This window comes from Salvelinus alpinus, chromosome 1 (genome assembly GCF_045679555.1).
Source record: "Salvelinus alpinus chromosome 1, SLU_Salpinus.1, whole genome shotgun sequence".
NCBI lineage: Eukaryota > Metazoa > Chordata > Actinopteri > Salmoniformes > Salmonidae > Salvelinus > Salvelinus alpinus.
Window position 1 is genome coordinate 114,801,772 of NC_092086.1, and position 25,017 is coordinate 114,826,788.

Consider the following 25,017-nt stretch of genomic DNA (forward strand, 5'->3'; position numbering starts at 1 on the left):
TCGTCGCGTTACAGCTTTTCAACCGCCGTGTTACAGCTTTTCAGCCGCCGTGTTACAGCTTTTCAACCGCCGTGTTACAGCTTTTCAGCCATCGTGTTACAGCTTTTCAGCCGTCGTGTTACAGCTTTTCAACCGTCGCGTTACAGCTTTTCATCCGTCGCGTTACAGCTTTTCATCCGTCGCGTTACAGCTTTTCAGCCGTCGTGTTACAGCTTTTCAGCCGTCGTGTTACAGCTTTTCAACCGTCGTGTTACAGCTTTTCAGACGCCGTGTTACAGCTTTTCAGACGCCGTGTTACAGCTTTTCAGACGCCGTGTTACAGCTTTTCAGACGCCGTGTTACAGCTTTTCAGACGCCGTGTTACAGCTTTTCAACCGCCGTGTTACAGCTTTTCAACCGTGTTACAGCTTTTCAACCGTCGTGTTACAGCTTTTCAGCCGTGTTACAGCTTTTCAAACGCCGTGTTACAGCTTTTCAACCGTCGTGTTACAGCTTTTCAGCCGTGTTACAGCTTTTCAGTCGTCGCGTTACAGCTTTTCAACCGTGTTACAGCTTTTCAGCCGTCGTGTTACAGCTTTTCAACCGTCGTGTTATAGCTTTTCAGTCGTCGCGTTACAGCTTTTCAACCGTCGTGTTACAGCTTTTCAACCGTCGTGTTATAGCTTTTCAGTCGTCGCGTTACAGCTTTTCAACCGTCGTGTTACAGCTTTTCAACCGTCGTGTTACAGCTTTTCAACCGCCGTGTTACAGCTTTTCAGTCGTCGTGTTACAGCTTTTCATCTGTCGTGTTACAGCTTTTCATCCGTCGTGTTACAGCTTTTCATCCGTCGTGTTACAGCTTTTCAACCGTCGTGTTACAGCTTTTCAGCCGTCGTGTTACAGCTTTTCAGCCGTCGTGTTACAGCTTTTCAACCGCCGTGTTACAGCTTTTCAGCCGTCGTGTTACAGCTTTTCAGCCGCGTTACATGGTTCCTCAGTAGGAGAAGTAAAACCACTTCATCATCTGTCTATATGTCACTACTACGTAGAGCTATACTAATACCAAACACATTACAATAGAACTGCTAGGAGACTGGCATCCGCTGTGTAGGTCTATTCTATTCTACTCTATTCTATTCCCTCTAATCAGGGACTGATTTAGACCTGGGACACCAGGTGAGTGATTCCCCTCTAATCAGGTACTGATTTAGACCTGGGACACCAGGTGAGTGATTCCCCTCTAATCAGGGACTGATTTAGACCCTGGGACACCAGGTGGGTGATTCCCCTCTAATCAGAGACTGATTTAGACCTGGGACACCAGGTGGGTGATTCCCCTCTAATCAGGAACTGATTTAGACGTGAGTGCAATAATGATGATCAGGTAGAACAGAGAACCAGCAGTAATTTTGAGGATTTTACATTTTGTGATAGTTGTCTTTCAAAGTTGTTTCCATGGGTCTTGAAAACCTAAATTGGCATGACACGAGCTGAATTAAATGTAAAAGTCTTGGAAAATAAAATGCTTGGTATACTCTGTGCTCCGTTGACATTTCACAGAGATCTTTGGAAATATTGATGTGAAATCTTCGGAGAAAAAGAACAGGAATTTTGAATTAATATGAAAAGCGTATAATCAAATATGAAAATACTACATGTCATGTCTCAAAATCGCTATCCATCTTAACTCTGTATATTTTCATTATGTCCTGCGGACTCCAGGAGAAAGACGAGTTCAACAGGAAAGTCAGTCTGTCAGCTATCCAGTAGCATTAATTCTTGCACAGAATCCAGCCTAGCTGACGTGATGCTATTTCCTCTGGCCTCCATTGATTTAGTCTCCCTGATTCTGTCCATCCTACTACAAGGGTAAAACCTCCAATAGCTTTTGAACGGATTATGATAGAGACATGAGGTTTGGATCGTTTTCTTCAGAGCAGTGGTCACCAACCGGTTTCCTGAGTCGATCACGTTCACAGTCAAAAAGCAAGCTGAGATCTACCGTTCTGATTGTTTCTTAAACATGACTTAAAATGTTTAACATTAACCTTATAAAAACATTTCTGTAGGAATGAGGTTATCACGTCATCACAGCATATTGGCTATATATGCCCGAACTGCCAATATTGTTTTTCTCAAACCATATTATATTTCAAAACTCAAGCTTTGATAACAAAATACATCAGCACTCGTGAGGCACAGCTGAACATAAATTTAAATAATTAGCTTTTTTATTTGACTAGACTGCATGTGATGTTCATGAGGCTTTCAAGACAACTGGGAACTTGGGGGAAAACAAGGTCAATTCATGATGTCAGTGATCTTCAGGTGGGAAAGTCAGAGCTCTAGAAAGATGCCAGAGTTTACGACTTGGAATTCCGAGTTGGATGACCGTTTTTCCCGGTTGTCTTGAACGCACTGAAGTTGGAAGTCTGAGATTTGGAAGTTCCCCGTTGTTTTAACATGGTATTAATCTCAGTAGAGGGGAGATGCAGCAGAGGGTCCACCTCTCACGGGCTCTCTCACACGGTCCCCGCCGCTCTCACACGGTCCCCGCCGCTCTCTCACGGTCCCCGCAGCTCTCTGACGGAACCCGCCGCTCTCTCTCACGGTCCCCGCCGCTCTCTCTCACGGTCCCCGCCGCTCTCTCTCACGGTCCCCGCCGCTCTCTCACGGTCCCCGCCGCTCTCTCACGGTCCCCGCTCTCTCCTTCCTTTCCTCCGGTGAGACTGACCACAGAGAGGGGGCACCGTCTTCCACCTGATGGCGAAACTCGAGTCGCACCTCATCTGCCTCATGCACAAATTCATGTTGTTACTGTGACCAGAGAAAGTGAGGTATTTCTTGATATTAAAATAGACACGACGAGCTGCTAATAATAAAAACGCCTGTCGATACACTTGGCTACTCACTGCAGCTGCAGCGCGAGTGGAAGTGGGGAGGAGTGTGTTTTTATGTTTTGTAAGAAGTGTTGAATTAAAAAAAAAAGGGTTGAGCTGAATAAAACTAAAACATGAAGTCATATAAACAGCAGCTCATTGATGAATTCTGACAGTCTCTCTCTGGTCACGGTTTTAAAAGTGATCTCACCCAGGCTGGTATCAACCTTTGCTGTGGGGTCGTTGAAGCTGTAGGCATGTTGATTTGAGCTATCTGATTGGCCAGCGCAGTAGGCCCAGTGGAATTTAGCCACAGATCTGCTCGGTCCGCCGGGTAGCCGGAGTTAGTCTTTTCCAGACAAATGAAATGGTTCCGAATGGGAACACTTTGCCTCTACCCGGTGTACAGGGCTTCTGAATCAAGTTCACCTACCGCCAACAGCTCAACACGAAATCTTTTATGCAGAAATGTTCGGTGATCAACTAGGAATGCCTTGAAGAGCCACCAGTTGATCACGAACGACCGGTTGGCGACCAGCGTCTTGGAGGATTATCTACACAGTTAACGTATTATTTTTACCCATGGGTCAAAAGATGTGTTTTGGATTAGACACACTTGACACTATGTCCTGTGTGAACTAGTGTAGCCCACAGCCAAATGGCATAGCCAGACCAGGACCTAACATAAGGACAACTCAGAGTATGCTATTCTGTTCTTCTGAAATAGACTACATTTTCTTCATATCATGCTTCTATAGACCCGTCTAAAATAAACATTGTATTTATTGTGAAGGTGTAGGCTATATTACATGGATTTATTAGACTAGTTAAAATGTAGATGTTCCAAAGGTCTGCATCAGTGACTTGTCGGCTATATGTGGAAGCCTGGAGATGCTAAAATGTGTTTATGTTAATTAACGGTTAATTACCGTGAGACCGACAGTTATTTGCTTGACAATCACCGGCTGACGACATTTAGTGACCGCCACAGCCCTAAGGCCTCTGCCATCTTATCTAAGCCTGAGGGCCCTCTGCCATCTTATCTAAGCCCGAGGGCCCTCTGCCATCTTATCTAAGCCCGAGGGCCCTCTGCCATCTTATCTAAGCCCGAGGGCCCTCTGCCATCTTATCTAAGCCCGAGGGCCCTCTGCCATCTTATCTAAGCCCGAGGGCCCTCTGCCATCTTATCTAAGCCCGAGGGCCCTCTGCCATCTTATCTACGCCCGAGGGCCCTCTGCCATCTTATCTACGCCCGAGGGCCCTCTGCCATCTTATCTACGCCCGAGGGCCCTCTGCCATCTTATCTACGCCCGAGGACCCTCTGCCATCTTATCTAAGCCCGAGGGCCCTCTGCCATCTTATCTAAGCCTGAGGGCCCTCTGCCATCTTATCTAAGCCTGAGGGCCCTCTGCCATCTTATCTAAGCCTGAGGGCCCTCTGCCATCTTATCTAAGCCTGAGGGCCCTCTGCCATCTTATCTAAGCCCGAGGGCCCTCTGCCATCTTATCTAAGCCCGAGGGCCCTCTGCCATCTTATCTAAGCCCGAGGGCCCTCTGCCATCTTATCTAAGCCCGAGGGCCCTCTGCCATCTTATCTAAGCCTGAGGGCCCTCTGCCATCTTATCTAAGCCTGAGGGCCCTCTGCCATCTTATCTACGCCCGAGGGCCCTCTGCCATCTTATCTACGCCCGAGGGCCCTCTGCCATCTTATCTAAGCCCGAGGGCCCTCTGCCATCTTATCTACGCCCGAGGGCCCTCTGCCATCTTATCTACGCCCGAGGGCCCTCTGCCATCTTATCTACGCCCGAGGGCCCTCTGCCATCTTATCTACGCCCGAGGGCCCTCTGCCATCTTATCTACGCCCGAGGGCCCTCTGCCATCTTATCTACGCCCGAGGGCCCTCTGCCATCTTATCTACGCCCGAGGGCCCTCTGCCATCTTATCTACGCCCGAGGGCCCTCTGCCATCTTATCTACGCCCGAGGGCCCTCTGCCATCTTATCTACGCCCGAGGGCCCTCTGCCATCTTATCTAAGCCCGAGGGCCCTCTGCCATCTTATCTAAGCCCGAGGGCCCTCTGCCATCTTATCTAAGCCCGAGGGCCCTCTGCCATCTTATCTACGCCCGAGGGCCCTCTGCCATCTTATCTAAGCCCGAGGGCCCTCTGCCATCTTATCTACGCCCGAGGGCCCTCTGCCATCTTATCTACGCCCGAGGGCCCTCTGCCATCTTATCTACGCCCGAGGGCCCTCTGCCATCTTATCTAAGCCCGAGGGCCCTCTGCCATCTTATCTACGCCCGAGGGCCCTCTGCCATCTTATCTAAGCCCGAGGGCCCTCTGCCATCTTATCTAAGCCCGAGGGCCCTCTGCCATCTTATCTAAGCCCGAGGGCCCTCTGCCATCTTATCTACGCCCGAGGGCCCTCTGCCATCTTTTCACATGGCTCTTAGTGCTGTCTTTGGTAAGGACTCAGGATAAATACCTGTTCTTTACAAAGCACGTGACAAATAAGGACTGCCTCGTCCCTGGGACTCTGTACCTTGAGGACTGCCTCGTCCCTGGGACTCTGTGCCCTGAGGACTGCCTCGTCCCTGGGACTCTGTGCCCTGAGGACTGCCTCGTCCCTGGGACTCTGTGCCCTGAGGACTGCCTCGTCCCTGGGACTCTGTACCCAGAGGACTGCCTCGTCCCTGGGACTCTGTGCCCTGAGGACTGCCTCGTCCCTGGGACTCTGTGCCCTGAGGACTGCCTCGTCCCTGGGACTCTGTGCCCTGAGGACTGCCTCCTCCCTGGGACTCTGTGCCCTGAGGACTGCCTCCTCCCTGGGACTCTGTGCCCTGAGGACTGCCTCCTCCCTGGGACTCTGTACCCTGAGGACTGCCTCCTCCCTGGGACTCTGTACCCAGAGGACTGCCTCGTCCCTGGGACTCTGTGCCCTGAGGACTGCCTCCTCCCTGGGACTCTGTACCCTGAGGACTGCCTCGTCCCTGGGACTGATATGCAGCTCCTCCCTGAGACTCTGGCCCCGCTCTGCTCTGCTGCTCCGCTGCTCTACACATGTCCTCTTTAGGGAGGAGTCGTCCCCCCCCCCCCCCCCCTGTTGTGTCTGCCAAACCACAGATCAGAGTTAACCCTTCAACCGTCGCAGCACACAGCGCACACACACGTTAGCAGAGCGCCTCGCTAAGCAGCCTAACACAACCAACCGCTCACTTTGAATGTTCTCTGTCTGCGTCACTAGTTGTTTGAACTGAACACTAGTTTCCTGCTGCGCTGCACTTCCTGTTCCCCTGACCTGTAGGAATGATAATGGTCAACTAGGGCTTTCAGAGTTTCTGCTGCAGCGGTTTTGTTAAACTATTAAAATGGTTTTATGACAGGACTGCTTCATGATGGCTCATAGAAGTACCCAACACACACACACACACACACACCACACACCACACACACACACACACAGGGTGGACTTTACTTTCCCTACTGACTCTCTCCTCTGATTGTCCCTCTACCTCTCTCTCCTCTCTCTGATTGTCCCTCTACCTCTCTCTCCTCTCTCTGATTGTCCCTCTACCTCTCTCTCCTCTCCTCTGATTGTCCCTCTACCTCTCTCTCCTCTCTGATTGTCCCTCTACCTCTCTCTCCTCTCTCTGATTGTCCCTCTACCTCTCTCTCCTCTCTCTGATTTGTCCCTCTACCTCTCTCTCCTCTCTCTGATTGTCCCTCTACCTCTCTCCTCTCTCTGATTGTCCCTCTACCTCTCTCTCCTCTCTCTGATTGTCCCTCTACCTCTCTCCCCTCTCTCTGATTGTCCCTCTACCTCTCTCTCCTCTCTCTGATTGTCCCTCTACCTCTCTCTCCTCTCTCTGATTGTCCCTCTACCTCTCTCTCCTCTCTCTGATTGTCCCTCTACCTCTCTCTCCTCTCTGATTGTCCCTCTACCTCTCTCTCCTCTCTCTGATTGTCCCTCTACCTCTCTCTCCTCTCTCTGATTGTCCCTCTACCTCTCTCTGATTGTCCCTCTACCTCTCTCTCCTCTCTCTGATTGTCCCTCTACCTCTCTCTCCTCTCTCTGATTGTCCCTCTACCTCTCTCTCCTCTCTCTGATTGTCCCTCTACCTCTCTCTCCTCTCTCTGATTGTCCCTCTACCTCTCTCTCCTCTCTCTGATTGTCCCTCTACCTCTCTCTCCTCTCTCTGATTGTCCCTCTACCTCTCTCTCCTCTCTCTGATTGTCCCTCTACCTCTCTCTCCTCTCTCTGATTGTCCCTCTACCTCTCTCTCCTCTCTCTGATTGTCCCTCTACCTCTCTTTCCTCTCTCTGATTGTCCCTCTACCTCTCTCTCCTCTCTCTGATTGTCCCTCTACCTCTCTCTCCTCTCTCTGATTGTCCCTCTACCTCTCTCTCCTCTCTCTGATTGTCCCTCTACCTCTCTCTCCTCTATCTGATTGTCCCTCTACCCCTCTCTCCTCTCTCTGATTGTCCCTCTACCTCTCTCTCCTCTCTCTGATTGTCCCTCTACCTCTCTCTCCTCTCTCGGATTGTCCCTCTACCTCTCTCTCCTCTCTCGGATTGTCCCTCTACCTCTCTCTCCTCTCTCGGATTGTCCCTCTACCTCTCTCTCCTCTCTCGGATTGTCCCTCTACCTCTCTCTCCTCTCTCGGATTGTCCCTCTACCTCTCTCTCCTCTCTCGGATTGTCCCTCTACCTCTCTCTCCTCTCTCGGATTGTCCCTCTACCTCTCTCTCCTCTCTCGGATTGTCCCTCTACCTCTCTCTCCTCTCTCGGATTGTCCCTCTCTCCTCTCTCGGATTGTCCCTCTACCTCTCTCTCCTCTCTCGGATTACCTCTCTCTCCTCTCTCGGATTGTCCCTCTACCTCTCTCTCCTCTCTCGGATTACCTCTCTCTCCTCTCTCGGATTACCTCTCTCTCCTCTCTCTGATTGTCCCTCTACCTCTCTCTCCTCTCTCGGATTGTCCCTCTACCTCTCTCTCCTCTCTCGGATTGTCCCTCTACCTCTCTCTCCTCTCTCGGATTGTCCCTCTACCTCTCTCTCCTCTCTCGGATTGTCCCTCTACCTCTCTCTCCTCTCTCGGATTGTCCCTCTACCTCTCTCTCCTCTCTCGGATTGTCCCTCTACCTCTCTCTCCTCTCTCGGATTGTCCCTCTACCTCTCTCTCCTCTCTCGGATTGTCCCTCTACCTCTCTCTCCTCTCTCGGATTGTCCCTCTACCTCTCTCTCCTCTCTCGGATTGTCCCTCTACCTCTCTCTCCTCTCTCGGATTGTCCCTCTACCTCTCTCTCCTCTCTCGGATTGTCCCTCTACCTCTCTCTCCTCTCTCGGATTGTCCCTCTACCTCTCTCTCCTCTCTCGGATTGTCCCTCTACCTCTCTCTCCTCTCTCGGATTGTCCCTCTACCTCTCTCTCCTCTCTCGGATTGTCCCTCTACCTCTCTCTCCTCTCTCGGATTGTCCCTCTACCTCTCTCTCCTCTCTCGGATTGTCCCTCTACCTCTCTCTCCTCTCTCGGATTGTCCCTCTACCTCTCTCTCCTCTCTCGGATTGTCCCTCTACCTCTCTCTCCTCTCTCGGATTGTCCCTCTACCTCTCTCTCCTCTCTCGGATTGTCCCTCTACCTCTCTCTCCTCTCTCGGATTGTCCCTCTACCTCTCTCTCCTCTCTCGGATTGTCCCTCTACCTCGCTCTCCTCTCTCGGATTGTCCCTCTACCTCTCTCTCCTCTCTCGGATTGTCCCTCTACCTCTCTCTCCTCTCTCGGATTGTCCCTCTACCTCTCTCTCCTCTCTCGGATTGTCCCTCTACCTCTCTCTCCTCTCTCGGATTGTCCCTCTACCTCTCTCTCCTCTCTCGGATTGTCCCTCTACCTCGCTCTCCTCTCTCGGATTGTCCCTCTACCTCGCTCTCCTCTCTCGGATTGTCCCTCTACCTCGCTCTCCTCTCTCGGATTGTCCCTCTACCTCGCTCTCCTCTCTCGGATTGTCCCTCTACCTCGCTCTCCTCTCTCGGATTGTCCCTCTATCTCGCTCTCCTCTCTCGGATTGTCCCTCTACCTCGCTCTCCTCTCTCTGATTGTCCCTCTACCTCTCTCTCCTCTCTCTGATTGTCCCTCTACCTCTCTCTCCTCTCTCTGATTGGCCCTCTACCTCTCTCTCCTCTCTCTGATTGTCCCTCTACCCCTCTCTCCTCTCTCTGATTTGTCCCTCTACCTCTCTCCTATTGTTTAATCAAGCCTCTCTCTCTGTCCTTTCCTTTTAGGGTAAACCAGACCTGAACACAGCACTTCCTATTAGACAGACAGCCTCCATCTTTAAACAGCCTGTCACCAAAGTGGTGAACCACCCCAACAACAAGGTGAAGACAGACCTGCAGAGAGCCACAGAGCAGCCCAGACAGGTGAGATATATACACACACACACACACACACACACACACACACACACTTGCTTGTTACTGTCTGGTTATTGCCCAGAACGAGGGGTTGATTATGAGATTAACTTATCACTATCATCGTAGAGAGTAGATGATAAAAGGGTCACTATCATCGTAGAGAGTAGATGATAAAAGGGTCACTATCATCGTAGAGAGTAGATGATAAAAGGGTCACTATCATCGTAGAGAGTAGATGATAAAAGGGTCACTATCATCGTAGAGAGTAGATGATAAAAGGGTCACTCATCATAGAGAGTAGATGATAAAAGGGTCACTATCATCGTAGAGAGTAGATGATAAAAGGGTCACTATCATCGTAGAGAGTAGATGATAAAAGGGTCACTATCATCGTAGAGAGTAGATGATAAAAGGGTCACTATCATCGTAGAGAGTAGATGATAAAAGGGTCACTATCATCGTAGAGAGTAGATGATAAAAGGGTCACTATCATCGTAGAGAGTAGATGATAAAAGGGTCACTATCATCGTAGAGAGTAGATGATAAAAGGGTCACTATCATCGTAGAGAGTAGATGATAAAAGGCCCATTCATTGAGAGAGCTTCATACTAATCTAATCTGGTTTAAAATGACAAACGCATGACTAGGATCAGTTTTGAACTGGTCTGCGGCCATGTATCCTTGTCCAGGCTCCAGACACCAGCATCACAGCCTCTCACTGTCTAGTGGGCACTATTTAGGCCAGCCACAACGTCTATTAGTTAAGTACGCCACGGTAGGGCCACCTGAACCTGTTCTGTTGTTGTAACTGAACCAGGGTGTCATGTCTGGCGACGACCACTAGAGACTGCTGAAGGACCACAGATGTAGTGCTGTAGCTGCTTACTGTGTTACAGCATCAACATGCTGAGACTGGGACTGTAGGAGCCCTTATAGAGCCAGCCATAGCCGTTATAGAGCCAGGCATAGCCGTTATAGAGCCAGCCATAGCCGTTATAGAGCCAGCCATAGCCGTTATAGAGCCAGCCATAGCCGTTATAGAGCCAGCCATAGCTGTTATAGAGACGTTATAGAGCCAGCCATAGCCGTTATAGAGCCAGGCATAGCCGTTATAGAGCCAGCCATAGCCGTTATAGAGCCAGCCATAGCCGTTATAGAGCCAGCCATAGCTGTTATAGAGACGTTATAGAGCCAGCCATAGCCGTTATAGAGCCAGACATAGCCGTTACAGAGCCAGACATAGCCGTTACAGAGCCAGGCATAGCCGTTACAGAGCCAGGCATAGCCGTTATAGAGCCAGCCATAGCCGTTATAGAGCCAGCCATAGCTGTTATAGAGCCAGCCATTGGCTAGCCGCTAACACGAGGCTGTGTTACATCTGAGAGCCGTTGTCTCCAGCACCCGCAGTGAATAGCAGACTTAAGAGGAGACAACACACCCACACACACACACACACACACACACACACACACACACACACACACACACACACACACACACAAGGCTCAGTCTACCAGTGAATCACACGGTCAGTGATGCGCAGGTGGATGTTTGTGTGCTGTGCTTTTTAAGTGGTGTTCTTGTAGCCAGATGTGCGTGAGTACGTGTGTGGGTGTGTGCGTGTGTGTGGGTCTGTCGGTGTGTGTGTGTGTGTGTGTGTGTGTGTGTGTGTGTGTGCGGGTGTGTGCATTTTCGTAATCATGATGAAGACTCAGCAGATGAATGGGTGTAGCAGCGGTAGCCAGCCAGCCAGCCAGCCAGCCAGCCAGCCAGTCAGCCGCCAGCCAGCCAGCCAGCCAGTCAGCCAGCCAGCCAGCCAGCCAGTCAGCCAGTCAGCCAGCCAGCCAGTCTGCCAGTCAGCCAGCCAGCCTGCCAGCCAGTCAGCCAGCCAGTCTGCTAGACAGTCTGCTAGACAGTAGACAGTAGACTCTCAGAGTACAGGTGGTGTTGTGGTCCCATGTGGCTCAGTTGGTAGAGCATGGCGCTTGCAACGCCAGGGTTGTGGGTTCAATTCCCACGGGGGGACCAGGATGAATATGTATGAACTTTCCAATTTGTAAGTCGCTCTGGATAAGAGCGTCTGCTAAATGACTTAAATGTAAATGTAAATGTGTTATCCTGCTAGACAGTAGATTCTCAGAGTACAGGTGGTGTTATCCTGCTAGACAGTAGACTCTCAGAGTACAGGTGGTGTTATCCTGCTAGACAGTAGATTCTCAGAGTACAGGTGGTGTTATCCTGCTAGACAGTAGACTCTCAGAGTACAGGTGGTGTTATCCTGCTAGACAGTAGACTCTCAGAGTACAGGTGGTGTTATCCTGCTAGACAGTAGACTCTCAGAGTACAGGTGGTGTTATCCTGCTAGACAGTAGACTCTCAGAGTACAGGTGGTGTTATCCTGCTAGACAGTAGACTCTCAGAGTACAGGTGGTGTTATCCTGCTAGACAGTAGACTCTCAGAGTACAGGTGGTGTTATCCTGCTAGACAGTAGACTCTCAGAGTACAGGTGGTGTTATCCTGCTAGACAGTAGACTCTCAGAGTACAGGTGGTGTTGTGGTCCCATGTGGCTCAGTTGGTAGAGCATGGCGCTTGCAACGCCAGGGTTGTGGGTTCAATTCCCACGGGGGGACCAGGATGAATATGTATGAACTTTCCAATTTGTAAGTCGCTCTGGATAAGAGCGTCTGCTAAATGACTTAAATGTAAATGTAAATGTGTTATCCTGCTAGACAGTAGATTCTCAGAGTACAGGTGGTGTTATCCTGCTAGACAGTAGACTCTCAGAGTACAGGTGGTGTTATCCTGCTAGACAGTAGATTCTCAGAGTACAGGTGGTGTTATCCTGCTAGACAGTAGACTCTCAGAGTACAGGTGGTGTTATCCTGCTAGACAGTAGACTCTCAGAGTACAGGTGGTGTTATCCTGCTAGACAGTAGACTCTCAGAGTACAGGTGGTGTTATCCTGCTAGACAGTAGACTCTCAGAGTACAGGTGGTGTTATCCTGCTAGACAGTAGACTCTCAGAGTACAGGTGGTGTTATCCTGCTAGACAGTAGACTCTCAGAGTACAGGTGGTGTTATCCTGCTAGACAGTAGACTCTCAGAGTACAGGTGGTGTTATCCTGCTAGACAGTAGACTCTCAGAGTACAGGTGGTGTTATCCTGCTAGACAGTAGACTCTCAGAGTACAGGTGGTGTTATCCTGCTAGACAGTAGACTCTCAGAGTACAGGTGGTGTTATCCTGCTAGACAGTAGACTCTCAGAGTACAGGTGGTGTTATCCTGCTAGACAGTAGACTCTCAGAGTACAGGTGGTGTTATCCTGCTAGACAGTAGACTCTCAGAGTACAGGTGGTGTTATCCTGCTAGACAGTAGACTCTCAGAGTACAGGTGGTGTTATCCTGCTAGACAGTAGACTCTCAGAGTACAGGTGGTGTTATCCTGCTAGACAGTAGACTCTCAGAGTACAGGTGGTGTTATCCTGCTAGACAGTAGATTCTCAGAGTACAGGTGGTGTTATCCTGCTAGACAGTAGATTCTCAGAGTACAGGTGGTGTTATCCTGCTAGACAGTAGATTCTCAGAGTACAGGTGGTGTTATCCTGCTAGACAGTAGATTCTCAGAGTACAGGTGGTGTTATCCTGCTAGACAGTAGATTCTCAGAGTATAGGTGGTGTTATCCTGCTAGACAGTAGACTCTCAGAGTACAGGTGGTGTTATCCTGCTAGACAGTAGACTCTCAGAGTACAGGTGGTGTTATCCTGCTAGACAGTAGACTCTCAGAGTACAGGTGGTGTTATCCTGCTAGACAGTAGACTCTCAGAGTACAGGTGGTGTTATCCTGCTAGACAGTAGACTCTCAGAGTACAGGTGGTGTTATCCTGCTAGACAGTAGACTCTCAGAGTACAGGTGGTGTTATCCTGCTAGACAGTAGACTCTCAGAGTACAGGTGGTGTTATCCTGCTAGACAGTAGACTCTCAGAGTACAGGTGGTGTTATCCTGCTAGACAGTAGACTCTCAGAGTACAGGTGGTGTTATCCTGCTAGACAGTAGACTCTCAGAGTACAGGTGGTGTTATCCTGCTAGACAGTAGACTCTCAGAGTACAGGTGGTGTTATCCTGCTAGACAGTAGATTCTCAGAGTACAGGTGGTGTTATCCTGCTAGACAGTAGACTCTCAGAGTACAGGTGGTGTTATCCTGCTAGACAGTAGACTCTCAGAGTACAGGTGGTGTTATCCTGCTAGCGACTTAATGTGTGTTCCCATGACAGTGAGGGACATTTATTCACTGTTAGTCTGTTTGTGGGAGGTTGAGGCTGGCTAGCTGGCTGTGTGAGGCAGGCTGGCTGGCTGTTTGAGGCTGAGGCTGGCTGGCTGTCTGTGTGAAGCTGAGGCTGGCTGGCTGTCTGTGTGAGGCTGGCTGGCTGGCTGGCAGTCTGTGTGAGGCTGGCTGGCTGGCTGGCTGGCTGGCTGGCTTGCTGTCTGTGTGCGGCTAAAGGCTGGCTGGATGTCTGTCTGTGTGAGGCTGGCTGGCTGGATGTCTGTCTGTGTGAGGCTGGCTGGCTCGGTGGCAGATTGTGTGACTTTAAGATGTGCTGCCTAATGAGGCTGTGAAGAAAATGGAGTACCAGGGTGATCACACACACTTATGCATGAGAGAAGGAGGAGAGAAGAGGAGGGGTGGTGAAGTTTCATTAGGATTTGGAAATTAGATCAGCTGCTTGGCGGATCATTTCCCACCGATGGCTTCCCTGAACACCTCCCGATTCCTACTCACCTCTCCCGTCCTCTCCCTATCCGCTCCCTCCTCACCTCTCCCGTCCTCTGTCCCTATCCACTCCCTCCTCACCTCTCCCGTCCTCTCTCCCTATCCGCACCCTCCTTTCCTGAAGACCTCCCGCTTCCTCCTCACCTCTCCCGTCCTCTCTCCCTATCCGCTCCCTCCTCACCTCTCCTTTCTCTCTCCCTATCCGCTCCCTCCTCACCTCTCCCGTCCTCTCTCCCTATCCGCTCCCTCCTCACCTCTCCTTCCTCTCTCCCTATCCGCTCCCTCCTCACCTCTCCCGTCCTCTCTCCCTATCCGCTCCCTCCTCACCTCTCCTTCCTCTCTCCCTATCCACTCCCTCCTCACCTCTCCCGTCCTCTCTCCCTATCCGCTCCCTCCTCACCTCTCCTTCCTCTCTCCCTATCCGCTCCCTCCTCAACTCTCCCGTCCTCTCTCCCTATCCGCTCCCTCCTCACCTCTCCCGTCCTCTCTCCCTATCCGCTCCCTCCTCACCTCTCCCGTCCTCTCTCCCTATCCGCACCCTCCTCACCTCTCCCGTCCTCTCTCCCTATCCGCACCCTCCTCACCTCTCCCGTCCTCTCTCCCTATCCGCTCCCTCCTCACCTCTCCCGTCCTCTCTCCCTATCCGCTCCCTCCTTTCCTGAAGACCTCCCGCTCCCTCCTCACCTCTCCCGTCCTCTCTCCCTATCCGCTCCCTCCTCACCTCTCCCGTCCTCTCTCCCTATCCGCTCCCTCCTCACCTCTCCCGTCCGCTCTCCCTATCCGCTCCCTCCTCACCTCTCCCGTCCTCTCTCCCTATCCGCTCCCTCCTTTCCTGAAGACCTCCCGCTCCCTCCTCACCTCTCCCGTCCTCTCTCCCTATCCGCTCCCTCCTCACCTCTCCCGTCCTCTCTCCCTATCCGCTCCCTCCTCACCTCTCCCGTCCTCTCTCCCTATCCGCTCCCTCCTCACCTCTCCCGTCCTCTCTCCCTATCCGCTCCCTCCTCACCTCTCCCGTCCTCTCTCCCTATCCGCTCCCTCCTCACCTCTCCCGTCCTCTCTCCCTATCCGCTCCCTCCTCACCTCTCTCCCTATCCGCTCCCTCCTCACCTCTCCCGTCCTCTCTCCCTATCCGCACCCTCCTCACCTCTCCCGTCCTCTCTCCCTATCCGCTCCCTCCTCACCTCTCCCGTCCTCTCCCCTTTCTCCCTTCTTGCCCTCACCATCTCCTCCCTCTACTCCCCCCCCCCCCCCCCCCCATCCTCTCTCCTTGCCTTTAACCTCTCAGGAAATTACCTTGGGGAAATGGGGGGTGGCTGTCACCCCGGCAACAGCCAATTAGGTGTGAAGACATTATCATAGGTAATAAAGAGATGGGTAATAAAGTGGCGTTCTGTTCGTCAGGGAAGAGGAGGCTAGAGGGGAATAGACGAGATGGAGACACTGATCCATAGATGTGGGTGTGGGTGAGGGTGTGGGTGTGTGTGTGTGGGTGAGGGTGAGGGTGTGGGTGAGGGTGTGGGTGGGTGTGAGTGTGGGTGAGGGTGTGGGTGGGTGAGAGTGTGGGTGAGGGTGTGTGTGTGGGTGAGGGTGTGTGTGTGTGTGTGGGTGTGTGTGTGTGCGTACCTGCGTTAATGTTACAACAAATCCTAATGCTTCAGAGTCCCAGTGCTTCTCATGCTACGTGTTTAGGCTCTATTAAGGACCGAACTGACATGTAACTTTGTCAGTGTGTGAGAAGCCAAAGGCAACGTGAATAACCTATTGATTGTAGCGTGTATAAACCTCGCCGCCACACAGCTGTAGACACAGCTCTCTGGAATAAGAGATGAACTATTGATTGTAGCGTGTATAAACCTCGCCGCCACACAGCTGTAGACACAGCTCTCTGGAATAAGAGATGAACTATTGATTGTAGCGTGTATAAACCTCGCCGCCACACAGCTGTAGACACAGCTCTCTGGAATAAGAGATTAACTATTGATTGTAGCGTGTATAAACCTCGCCGCCACACAGCTGTAGACACAGCTCTCTGGAATAAGAGATGAACTATTGATTGTAGCGTGTATAAACCTCGCCGCCACACAGCTGTAGACACAGCTCTCTGGAATAAGAGATTAACTATTGATTGTAGCGTGTATAAACCTCGCCGCCACACAGCTGTAGACACAGCTCTCTGGAATAAGAGATGAACTATTGATTGTAGCGTGTATAAACCTCGCCGCCACACAGCTGTAGACACAGCTCTCTGGAATAAGAGATGAACTATTGATTGTAGCGTGTATAAACCTCGCCGCCACACAGCTGTAGACACAGCTCTCTGGAATAAGAGATGAACTATTGATCACTGACCTTGTTATCAAGCAGCTAATGTTTTGAGCCAGCGCTTTAGAACCCGTCCCTCCCGTCCCCGTCCCCCCGTCGTCCCCGACGTCCCCGATATTTAGGATAATGTTTTACAGCTTTGTCATTCAATTTTTTATTTAAAAATCATGTTATTTGATTATGGCGCCAGAGATTATTAAAGACACCTGTGATAATCTGAAGTACCCAAAATGGCCACTAGACGTCTTGTGATAAATTACATAAAATCCTTGAAAGTTACAACAATTCTGGTAGTTTACTGGTACATTTTCAAACATTTCCACTAATATATCCTCCCTTTGTAACCCTAATTGTAGCACTAGCAAAATGCAATACTTGAATACAGGTTTTTCTCATTGAGATAAAATGGATTTTACAAGTGAAACCTGTTCAAGATGCAATATATGGCAGCAGGAAGTAGGCCTATTCTATACACAGTGATATTGTACCAACGTTGTTGATGCTCCACACTAAGTTCTGCCACTGCAGAGATATCTAGTTCTCTATATCTAGGTCTCTATATCTAGGTCTCTATATCTAGGTCTCTATCTAGGCCTCTAAATCTAGGCCTCTCTGACTAGGCAGCGATATCTAGGCCTCTATATCTAGGCCTCTATATCTAGGTCTCTATATCTAGGTCTCTATATCTAGGTCTCTCTGACTAGGCAGCGATATCTAGGTCTCTCTGACTAGGCAGCGATATCTAGGTCTCTCTGACTAGGCAGCGATATCTAGGTCTCTCTGACTAGGCAGCGATATCTAGGTCTCTCTGACTAGGCAGCGATATCTAGGTCTCTGACTAGGCAGCGATATCTAGGTCTCTGACTAGGCAGCGATATCTAGGTCTCTGACTAGGCAGCGATATCTAGGTCTCTGACTAGGCAGCGATATCTAGGTCTCTGACTAGGCAGCGATATCTAGGTCTCTGACTAGGCAGCGATATCTAGGTCTCTGACTAGGCAGCGATATCTAGGTCTCTGTCTAGGCAGCGATATCTGGGTCTCTGACTAGGCAGCGATATCTAGGTCTCTCTGACTAGGCAGCGATATCTAGGTCTCTCTGACTAGGCAGCGATATCTGGGTCTCTGACTAGGCAGCGATATCTAGGTCTCTGACTAGGCAGCGATATCTAGGTCTCTGACTAGGCAGCGATATCTAGGTCTCTGACTAGGCAGCGATATCTAGGTCTCTCTGACTAGGCAGCGATATCTAGGTCTCTGACTAGGCAGCGATATCTAGGTCTCTGACTAGGCAGCGATATCTAGGTCTCTGACTAGGCAGCGATATCTAGGTCTCTGACTAGGCAGCGATATCTAGGTCTCTGACTAGGCAGCGATATCTAGGTCTCTGACTAGGCAGCGATATCTAGGTCTCTGACTAGGCAGCGATATCTGGGTCTCTGACTAGGCAGCGATATCTAGGTCTCTGACTAGGCAGCGATATCTAGGTCTCTGACTAGGCAGCGATATCTAGGTCTCTCTGACTAGGCAGCGATATCTAGGTCTCTGACTAGGCAGCGATATCTAGGTCTCTGACTAGGCAGCGATATCTAGGTCTCTCTGACTAGGCAGCGATATCTAGGTCTCTCTGACTAGGCAGCGATATCTAGGTCTCTCTGACTAGGCAGCGATATCTAGGTCTCTGACTAGGCAGCGATATCTAGGTCTCTGACTAGGCAGCGATATCTAGGTCTCTGACTAGGCAGCGATATCTAGGTCTCTCTGACTAGGCAGCGATATCTAGGTCTCTCTGACTAGGCAGCGATATCTAGGTCTCTGACTAGGCAGCGATATCTAGGTCTCTGACTAGGCAGCGATATCTAGGTCTCTGACTAGGCAGCGATATCTAGGTCTCTGACTAGGCAGCGATATCTAGGTCTCTCTGACTAGGCAGCGATATCTAGGTCTCTCTGACTAGGCAGCGATATCTAGGTCTCTCTGACTAGGCAGCGATATCTAGGTCTCTGACTAGGCAGCGATATCTAGGTCTCTGACTAGGCAGCGATATCTAGGTCTCTCTGACTAGGCAGCGATATCTAGGTCTCTGACTAGGCAGCGATATCTAGGTCTCTGACTAGGCAGCGATATCTAGGTCTCTCTGACTAGGCAGCGATATCTAGGTCTCTCTGACTAGGCAGCGATATCTAGGTCTCTCTGACTAGGCAGCGATATCTAGGTCTCTCTGACTAGGCAGCGATATCTAGGTCTCTGACTAGGCAGCGATATCTAGGTCTCTGACTAGGCAGCGATATCTAGGTCTCTGACTAGGCAGCGATATCTAGGTCTCTGACTAGGCAGCGATATCTAGGTGTCTCTGACTAGGCAGCGATATCTAGGTCTCTCTGACTAGGCAGCGATATCTAGGTCTCTGACTAGGCAGCGATATCTAGGTCTCTCTGACTAGGCAGCGATATCTAGGTCTCTGACTAGGCAGCGATATCTAGGTCTCTCTGACTAGGCAGCGATATCTAGGTCTCTCTGACTAGGCAGCGATATCTAGGTCTCTGACTAGGCAGCGATATCTAGGTCTCTGACTAGGCAGCAATATCTAGGTCTCTGACTAGGCAGCGATATCTAGGTCTCTCTGACTAGGCAGCAATATCTAGGTCTCTGACTAGGCAGCGATATCTAGGTCTCTCTGACTAGGCAGCGATATCTAGGTCTCTCTGACTAGGCAGCGATATCTAGGTCTCTGACTAGGCAGCGATATCTAGGTCTCTGACTAGGCAGCAATATCTAGGTCTCTGACTAGGCAGCGATATCTAGGTCTCTGACTAGGCAGCGATATCTAGGTCTCTCTGACTAGGCAGTGATATCTAGGTCTCTCTGACTAGGCAGCAATATCTAGGTCTCTCTGACTAGGCAGCGATATCTAGGTCTGGCTACGAGCCAGCAGAGTCACTTTGTGGGTGTAGAAGTGAATTGCCTCCTACATTTTTTCAAGAAGTGGACAAAAGCGGAATGGCCTTGTATTAAAGTGTGGAAGATGCTACAGTGCCTCTCTCTAACTGGAAAGAGGATTAGTTTAGGACTAAGCAAAGGAGACAGGCTATGGGGGGTTGATCTGCTACCATCACACCCCTGTATAGAGAAGCCCTACCATGCCTAACCACCCTCTGCCTCTGTGTTAGAGAAGGCTTTGGGTCTCTCTCTCGGTCAGTCTTGGTTGGCACTAAGCCCAGCTGTTTATTCTCTGTGGTGTTTCTGTTGCGGCTGCACGATTTATACATCCAGGGGCCTGATAGATTTATAGCTAGGCATGAATGAACTCTCCAGTTTGATAAATACCAGGTCTTGTTTTCTGGGGTGTCCTGGGACCTCATGGTTACATCCTACTGTTCCATCCCTCTCCTCCTGTTCCATCCCTCTCCTCCTCTTCCTCACTGTTCCATCCCTCTCCTCCTCTTCCTCACTGTTCCATCCCTCTCCTCCACTTCCTCACTGTTCCATCCCTCTCCTCCTCTTCCTCACTGTTCCATCTCTCTCCTCCTCTTCCTCACTGGTCCATCCCTCTCCTCCTCTTCCTCACTGGTCCATCCCTCTCCTCCTCTTCCTCACTGTTCCATCCCTCTCCTCCTCTTCCTCACTGTTCCATCCCTCTCCTCCTCTTCCTCACTGTTCCATCTCTCTCCCCCTCTTCCATCTCTCTCCCCCTCTTCCTCACTGTTCCATCCCTCTCCTCCTCTTCCTCACTGTTCCATCCCTCTCCTCCTCTTCCTCACTGTTTCATCCCTCTCCTCCTCTTCCTCACTGTTCCATCTCTCTCCTCCTCTTCTTCACTGTTCCATCTCTCTCCTCCTCTTCCTCACTGTTCCATCCCTCTCCTCCTGTTCCATCCCTCTCCTCCTCTTCCTCACTGTTCCATCCCTCTCCTCCTGTTCCATCCCTCTCCTCCTCTTCCTCACTGTTCCATCCCTCTCCTCCACTTCCTCACTGTTCCATCCCTCTCCTCCTCTTCCTCACTGTTCCATCTCTCTCCTCCTCTTCCTCACTGGTCCATCCCTCTCCTCCTCTTCCTCACTGTTCCATCCCTCTCCTCCTCTTCCTCACTGTTCCATCCCTCTCCTCCTCTTCCTCACTGTTCCATCCCTCTCCTCCTCTTCCTCACTGTTCCATCCCTCTCCTCCTCTTCCTCACTGTTCCATCTCTCTCCCCCTCTTCCTCACTGTTCCATCCCTCTCCTCCTCTTCCTCACTGTTCCATCCCTCTCCTCCTCTTCCTCACTGTTCCATCTCTCTCCTCCTCTTCCTCCCTGTTCTATCCCTCTCCTCCTCTTCCTCACTGTTCCATCCCTCTCCTCCTCTTCCTCACTGTTCCATCTCTCTCCCCCTCTTCCATCCCTCTCCTCCTCTTCCTCACTGTTCCATCTCTCTCCCCCTCTTCCATCCCTCTCCTCCTCTTCCTCACTGTTCCATCCCTCTCCTCCTCTTCCTCACTGTTCCATCCCTCTCCTCCTCTTCCTCACTGTTCCATCCCTCTCCTCCTCTTCCTCCCTGTTCCATCCCTCTCCTCCTCTTCCTCACTGTTCCATCTCTCTTCTCCTCTTCCTCACTGTTCCATCTCTCTCCTCCTCTTCCTCACTGTTCCATCTCTCTCCTCCTCTTCCTCACTGTTCCATCCCTCTCCTCCTCTTCCTCACTGTTCCATCCCTCTCCTCCTCTTCCTCCCTGTTCTATCCCTCTCCTCCTCTTCCTCACTGTTCCATCCCTCCTCCTCTTCCTCACTGTTCCATCTCTCTCCCCCTCTTCCATCCCTCTCCTCCTCTTCCTCACTGTTCCATCTCTCTCCCCCTCTTCCATCCCTCTCCTCCTCTTCCTCACTGTTCCATCCCTCTCCTCCTCTTCCTCACTGTTCCATCCCTCTCCTCCCCTTCCTCCCTGTTCCATCCCTCTCCTCCTCTTCCTCACTGTTCCATCTCTCTTCTCCTCTTCCTCACTGTTCCATCTCTCTCCTCCTCTTCCTCACTGTTCCATCTCTCTCCTCCTCTTCCTCACTGTTCCATCCCTCTCCTCCTCTTCCTCACTGTTCCATCCCTCTCCTCCTCTTCCTCACTGTTCCATCTCTCTCCCCCTCTTCCATCCCTCTCCCCATCTTCCTCACTGTTCCATCTCTCTCCTCCTCTTCCTCACTGTTCCATCCCTCTCCTCCTCTTCCTCACTGTTCCATCTCTTTCCCCCTCTTCCATCCCTCTCCTCCTCTTCCTCACTGTTCCATCTCTCTCCCCCTCTTCCATCCCTCTCCTCCTCTTCCTCACTGTTCCATCTCTCTCCTCCTCTTCCATCCCTCTCCTCCTCTTCCTCCCTGTTCTATCCCTCTCCTCCTCTTCCTCACTGTTCCATCTCTCTCCCCCTCTTCCATCCCTCTCCTCCTCTTCCTCACTGTTCCATCTCTCTTCTCTTCCTCACTCATCACCTGTCTGTTGTGTTTGCAGCTGTTCTGGGAGAAGCGGTTGAAAGGCCTGAGGGTGTCAGCTACCACAGAAGAGGTCCTCAGGACCATGGAGCTTCCCAAGGGTTTAACAAGTAGGAGCCTGCCTGTAGTCTGTCTGTTTAGTGTCATTAACCTGATATTATTAATAATAGGCTATCAATCATGCTATAGTTGTACATAACCACATTGTCATACAGTTATAATGGTTAGAATTGTATTTCATCCATTATTAGTTCAATATATTCACAGATCTACTATGAATAAAATACACTGGACTGTCAGATAGAATACATATCAGTTCAAGCTTGTTTATTCATCATATATACCTGATATACATGAAGAACACAGTCTTATGACCTGATATACATGAAGAACACAGTCTTATGACCTGATATACATGAAGAACACAGTCTTATGACCTGATATACATGGAGAACACAGTCTAATGACCTGATATACATGGAGAACACAGTCTAATGACCTGATATACATGGAGAACACAGTCTAATGACCTGATATACATGGAGAACACAGTCTAATGACCTGATATACATGAAGAACACAGTCTTATGACCTGATATACATGGAGAACACAGTCTAATGACCTGATATACATGAAGAACACAGTCTAATGACCTGATATACATGAAGAACACAGTCTAATGACCTGATATACATGGAGAACACAGTCTAATGACCTGATATACATGGAGAACACAGTCTAATGACCTGATATACATGAAGAACACAGTCTTATGACCTGATATACATGAAGAACACAGTCTAATGACCTGATATACATGGAGAACACAGTCTAATGACCTGATATACATGGAGAACACAGTCTAATGACCTGATATACATGAAGAACACAGTCTTATGACCTGATATACATGGAGAACACAGTCTAATGACCTGATATACATGGAGAACACAGTCTAATGACATGATATACATGAAGAACACAGTCTAATGACCAGATATACATGGAGAACACAGTCCAATGACATGATATACATGAAGAACACAGTCTAATGACCTGATATACATGGAGAACACAGTCTAATGACCTGATATACATGAAGAACACAGTCTAATGACCTGATATACATGGAGAACACAGTCTAATGACCTGATATACATGGAGAACACCGTCTAATGACCTGATATACATGAAGAACACAGTCTAATGACCTGATATACATGAAGAACACAGTCTAATGACCTGATATACATGGAGAACACAGTCTAATGACCTGATATACATGGAGGACACAGTCTAATGACCTGATATACATGAAGAACACAGTCTAATGACCTGATATACATGGAGAACACAGTCTAATGACCAGATATACATGGAGAACACAGTCTAATGACCTGATATACATGGAGAACACAGTCTAATAACCTGATATACATGATATACATGGAGAACACAGTCTAATGACCTGATATACATGGAGAACACAGTCTAATGACCTGATATACATGATATACATGGAGAACAGTCTAATGACCTGATATACATGGAGAACACAGTCTAATGACCTGATATACATGAAGAACACAGTCTAATGACCTGATATACATTGAGAACACCGTCTAATGACCTGATATACATGAAGAACACAGTCTAATGACCTGATATACATGAAGAACACAGTCCAATGACCTGATATACATGATATACATGAAGAACACAGTCTAATGACCTGATTTACATGAAGAACACAGTGTAATGACCTGATATACATGGAGAACACAGTCTAATGACCTGATTTACATGAGGAACACAGTCTAATGACCTGATATACATGGAGAACACAGTCTAATGACCTGATATACATGAAGAACACAGTCTAATGACCTGATATACATGGAGAACACAGTCTAATGACCTGATATACATGGAGAACACAGTCTAATGACCTGATATACATGAAGAACACAGTCTAATGACCAGATATACATGGAGAACACAGTCTAATGACCTGATATACATGGAGAACACAGTCTAATAACCTGATATACATGATATACATGGAGAACACAGTCCAATGACATGATATACATAATATACATGAAGAACACAGTCTAATGACCTGATATACATGGAGAACACAGTCTAATGGCCTGATATACATGGAGAACACAGTCTAATGACCTGATATACATGGAGAACACAGTCTAATGACATAATATACATGAAGAACACAGTCTAATGACCAGATATACATGGAGAACACAGTCTAATGACCTGATATACATGGAGAACACAGTCTAATGACCTGATATACATGATATACATGGAGAACAGTCTAATGACCTGATATACATGGAGAACACAGTCTAATGACCTGATATACATGGAGAACACAGTCTAATGACCTGATATACATGGAGAACACAGTCTAATGACCTGATATACATGGAGAACACAGTCTAATGACCTGATATACATGATATACATGGAGAACAGTCTAATGACCTGATATACATGGAGAACACAGTCTAATGACCTGATATACATGAAGAACACAGTCTAATGACCTGATATACATGAAGAACACAGTCTAATGACCTGATATACATGAAGAACACAGTCTAATGACCTGATATACATGAAGAACACAGTCTAATGACCTGATATACATGAAGAACACAGTCCAATGACCTGATATACATGATATACATGAAGAACACAGTCTAATGACCTGATATACATGAAGAACACAGTCTAATGACCTGATATACATGATATACATGAAGAACACAGTCTAATGACCTGATATACATGAAGAACAGTCTAATGACCTGATATACATGGAGAACACAGTCCAATGACCTGATATACATGGAGAACACAGTCTACTGACCTGATATACATGAAGAACACAGTCCAATGACCTGATATACATGATATACATGGAGAACACAGTCCAATGACCTGATATACATAATATACATGAAGAACACAGTCTTATGACCTGATATACATGGAGAACACAGTCTAATGACCTGATATACATGGAGAACACAGTCTAATGACCTGATATACATGGAGAACACAGTCTAATGACCTGATATACATGGAGAACACAGTCTAATGACCTGATATACATGAAGAACACAGTCTTATGACCTGATATACATGGAGAACACAGTCTAATGACCTGATATACATGAAG

At 49.2% G+C, this 25,017-nt stretch overlaps 1 protein-coding gene across 1 annotated transcript in view; it reads left to right on the forward strand.

The window, feature by feature from the left end:
- Positions 1–25,017, forward strand: part of mbd2 (methyl-CpG binding domain protein 2) — a 97,478-nt gene that overhangs the window by 27,711 nt on the left and 44,750 nt on the right. Inside the window, exons 3-4 of the mRNA XM_071342144.1 lie at positions 9,131–9,268; positions 21,828–21,918. Coding sequence (XP_071198245.1) covers positions 9,131–9,268; positions 21,828–21,918 — 229 coding nt within the window. The remainder of the gene's footprint in view (positions 1–9,130; positions 9,269–21,827; positions 21,919–25,017) is intronic.